At 42.1% G+C, this 4,563-nt stretch overlaps 1 protein-coding gene across 7 annotated transcripts in view; it reads right to left on the reverse strand.

Moving 5' to 3' along the window:
* The window catches only part of ABCC9 (ATP binding cassette subfamily C member 9), a 133,510-nt gene that overhangs the window by 114,614 nt on the left and 14,333 nt on the right, over positions 1-4,563 (reverse strand). For all 7 annotated transcript variants that reach the window (XM_019544418.1, XM_019544417.1, XM_019544420.1 and 4 more), the window contains 3 exons: positions 2,550-2,691; positions 2,151-2,272; positions 1,244-1,410 (listed from right to left, as the gene is read on the reverse strand). In XM_019544418.1, coding sequence (XP_019399963.1) covers positions 1,244-1,410; positions 2,151-2,272; positions 2,550-2,691 — 431 coding nt within the window. The remainder of the gene's footprint in view (positions 1-1,243; positions 1,411-2,150; positions 2,273-2,549; positions 2,692-4,563) is intronic.

A 4,563-nucleotide genomic window follows, 5' to 3' on the forward strand; every position in this document is an offset into this window, starting at 1 on the left:
GGTGGCCCTGGGGGCCACCACTGCCGTGGAGGGAAGCACCCCAGCCCCTGCAACCTAGGGACCACTCCACCTGCCGTGGAGAGGCAGGTAAGTCAGAGGGCTGTGTGCATGACACAGGGTTTTAATCAGCATTTTTTAAAACCCACCACTTCATTTTAGGGCCCCCATTTTGTGTACACATTCCCTATTTCTTGTATCCCTGCACCTGTTACGCCACGTGCCTTAGTTACCATGAGTTTGACTGTATGGAATGCAAAATAACTGAAACAAGCAATTACCCTAGGTGGTTCTATTGTTTTACATATTGCTATCTAAGCAAGCACCTTCTGGAGCAGCAAACAAGTGCTCCAGAATACTGTACACACCACACACACACACACATACATGCACAGCAAAAGTAACTCAGTGATAAATCTCTTTAACCACTTGACTTGAACTCTGAAAGCAAAATACTGACAAATTTTGTCTCTGTTTACATGTGTGAAGGGTCCCTTAGCTGCCTGAATCAAGGAATGGATTCCACTTCCTTTGTTCAGAAAAAACATGCAAGATGCATTAACAGTCTGATCTTCCCCATGGATTAAGGATACGTGGTAGGCCAAAAGTAAGAACACAAAGGAAGGAAAAGTTTGAGGTACTCATGGCTTTCCAATACAATTAGACATTTGCACACTAGATCCTAAACAAGGAATCAAAGGAAGAAGAAGAAAACACAAGTTCTCATCCAGGGTGCAGACAGAAGTACAGCTCCCAGCTGTAACTCAGAGCATTTTTTGAAAAGCATTCTTTGCAAAGCGTTCTGAGTTACAGTGTTACTCCAGACCAAACAGAAGTTCACTGGGGAGGGGAATCTATGCGGCGGGGGAGGGAGGGAGGGCTGGGAGCCTGCAGCCAGGTTCCCATAGCAACAGCCAGGGCTCTGCCAGTGATGATCACTGTTTTCAGAATGGGAGGGGAGAAAGCACTTATCACTTCTGTCTGCACCCCTTGTGATAATGGATGAGGGGAAGATTTCTTCAGCATGCTAAGTCTGTTCCAATAAATATACCTTATTTTAATTGTGATCATGTGATTGCCCTCACTGACTTTAGTGGAAATACTTCCATGTTTAAATATAAACATGTACTTAAGTGCTTTGCTGTACTGGTGCCAAAATTTGTGTCACTATAGTTTAACGTCTATTCCCATTCTTACTCCAAGATATGGCTTTATGTCTTCTCAAATCCCAATAAAAAACACATACCCTAACTCTAATGACATTGATCTCCACAGCCATCAGCAATCCATAAAGAATGACCATAATTCCAGTGATGCAGAAGCGCAACTGAGAGAATGTCACACCTTCTTGACAGTATCTGACCAGCTTGATGGTTTTGGCGACAAAGGCCATAACCCAGTAAAGAAAGAGAGCTGTGAAGCAAACAAGAAAAGAAACATCATTTTAAAACAGTGTCTTTTAACTGCACCAGTGCTGTAGCTCTATACTATTCTCAGTGGGATTATTTTATGAGGATTGCATCTATATTATTGTAGCTGTAATGTGATGGAGCACAAACTGGTAAGCTGTGAGGTGGGAAACAGTGACATTACTCAAAATGGATGATCTAGAGAAGGGAGAGATTTGCACTGTACTCCATTTCACAGAGACATTTTTTTCTTTCTTTGGGTCCTATCTTGTAATCATATCCTGGACAGAGCCCAGCTAAAGTAACCGAGGCTCTACATGGACACAAAGGTCCCTCTAAATGAGCCTGATATCAGGCTTTTAATATTTTCTTTGGGTAAAATAAAACTTATTTTCACTGAAAAATATATGGTGGCTTTTTAAGTATGGAAACCAAAAAAGTACAAATTGTCAGCTGTGTATGTTGAATCTATTTTTGAAAATGTGTCTACAAAATTAAAACTATAATTAAAACTATGCCCCTCAGGAATTGCCAGTTTTTCATTTTAATCCACTTAGACAAGTGTGCAAGTGTTGCATTATAGGGAGAAAAGAAATAGGAGTGTAAATCATAATAATTTCAAAAGCAGAATTTTTTCCCAGGCTTTTTATGAATTTTACAGACCTCCCCAAACTTATTTTGAAAAAAGAATCTTGAAAAATCTGATGACTCTTGAAAACAACAACAGTGCCATGAACTACTTACCTAGCAGTAATTTTGGAAAGTTAGATGTTTCGATATTATGGTAATAGACTATAGATGTTGTGGCAGCCACAAATCCAATTATAGCTGGTAGGAAGAGATGCAGGTGTCGAGATTTCATTTGTCTTAAAAAGAAATGTGAAATACAGTATAAATGCAACTCTGCTTTATGAGATTTTTTCCCACATTTAGAGGTTTTATAAATTGGTAGCTATAAATTTAGGGAAGGTATAGTACCTCAAGAAGGAGATAATAAAGTGCTAAATAAAACTGCTTCATCTTGACCCCTTTAAAACTTTAGAAAGGCTGTGAAGGAGATCCCTGGCCGTTTATGCCTTATAAACAGCTTTCTTGCACTGTTCATGCAATTAGCTAGATTCCATACCAGACACAAGCACTTACGCATCTGAAACTATGCCCTCTGCTATCTCACAGACATGCACAAACAGGAGGGTGAATGTCAAAATCCACCGGAGGTTGTGTCCAGGGAAATGCAGCCATGTGTTGTGATGTATCTGGACTTTGGAGCTTTGACTTCCCCAGCCTGTAAAACAAAATTTAAAAAAAGAGAGAAAAGATCATGCAGCTAGTTAGAACTCTGGCTCCTAATCCTCAGCTCTAATAATCAATAGGTTATGCCCACTGCTATCTAATGTCTGGGCAACAAACTTTCCAAAAGCAAAGCCAAAGAAAAGAAGACTTATAGCATGACCTTTTTGTAGTCAAGATCCTTGGAACTGTGTCAACTGAAAAGTCCAGCATGTATAAAAAAGTGAAATAACTTCTGCAGAAGCTGCTACCAATTCTGTACTGCTTCTGTAGCAGCGTTTGAAGCATGGAGCTGTGTGTGTTAGAACAAAAGATGCACAAAATGTGAATAGAATCTGAACCAAAACTTATCTGTGGCAGTCCCTTTTCAAACAAAGGAGCAGTGTCATTACATTATATTTGATTTTATCAAAAAGACAATGGAAGAGTAAGACTGGAAGCCCCATGACAGACCACTTTTCCATGCTAATCCATAATCAGTAGGGCTGCATGAAGCTTCAGTCACTGATTCGATTCAGCAGACATTTGGCCCTATTTGGTGGCCAAATCTCTGAATCTGAATTGAATCAGGAGACCCTTTAATCTCTCCAAATCAAATTGAAACCCTCTGAATAGCTTCAGAGAGATTTGGAAAGTTTTGGCAATTCGGCCATAGACACAACTTTAAATGTTTTTTCTACATACCGCAAGGTAGCAGGCAGCTCATGAATGCTGCGATGGTGGGGCAGCTGGAGCGTCCCACGGGAGTGTGTGTCGGCGGGGGGGCAGTGCAGAGTGGTCAGCAGCAAACCTAGAAGTGTACCAGAAGCACTTCTGGGCCACGTCTGCTGGGAAGCATGTTGGGGAGAGGGCCCGTGCCCCCCCCACTCCCCGACTCAGCGACTGGTGCTTTCTGGGTCTGGGGGAGCACTCGGGGTCCCCCTGCAGCTGATCGCTGAGCTAGAAGACATTGGGGGGGGAGGGCCCCCCACATGCTCAGCGGTGGACCTGGAGGTGGACCACTTCCAGTCCACTTCCGGGTTCATCACTGAGCATGTGGGGGCCCCCCTCGCTCCTGTGGGATGCTCCATCCGCCCCATCATTGCAGCATTCACAAGCTGTGCCTGGTACTTTGAGGTATGTAGAAAAAACATTTAAAGCTGTGTCTATGGCCGAATTGCTGATTCTCTGAATCAGCTTCGAATCTTCAGATTCGGATTCAGCTGAATGAAATTGGGGACAGTGATCCGAATCAACTAATCGAATCACTGTCCCTGATTTAGGCCAAATCTGAATCGAAGAGGGCCCGTTTCGCACACCCCTAATAAGCAAGTCAGGCATTTCCTATCACAGTCCACAGAGAAGGTGAGGTGCACCCAGTGAAGCCACTGAATTCTTCCTAAGTCCCTTCTCAATAAGCTTCTTCACTTCGTATCTCCTTGCTGAATCAACAGTAAAATAAGTGGAAACACTGATGAGTTAGGGCCTTTCCTTGAAATATTTTATGAGTTTCCTCAAAAGGGCATAAGACATTTCCTAGAATACTAAACTGACTGGGAGTCAGAAATTCTAAAAAATATTTAACTCCTCCCAGTGCTTAAAGAACTGAAAAATTGGCTTGTCCCATCACATTTAAAGCTCTGTTATTCTTTAAAATATGATAGGATGCTGAGATAGGTACATCCTATGCCTCAAGCAAGAATAAATAAGATGATTATCAAAATCAAATTAAAAAAGCAGCATTTTGCCTGCTTTAAAATGTTGTTTCATAGTCTCATAGTTTCATAGTTTCTAGGGTCAGAAGGGACCTGAGTAGATCATCTAGTCCGACCCCCCGCCATGGCAGGAAATAATACTGGGGTCAAACGACCCCAGCAAGGTGTTCATC

This window comes from Crocodylus porosus, unplaced genomic scaffold (assembly GCF_001723895.1).
Source record: "Crocodylus porosus isolate Cpor-Errol unplaced genomic scaffold, CroPor_comp1, whole genome shotgun sequence".
NCBI classification, from domain to species: domain Eukaryota; kingdom Metazoa; phylum Chordata; order Crocodylia; family Crocodylidae; genus Crocodylus; species Crocodylus porosus.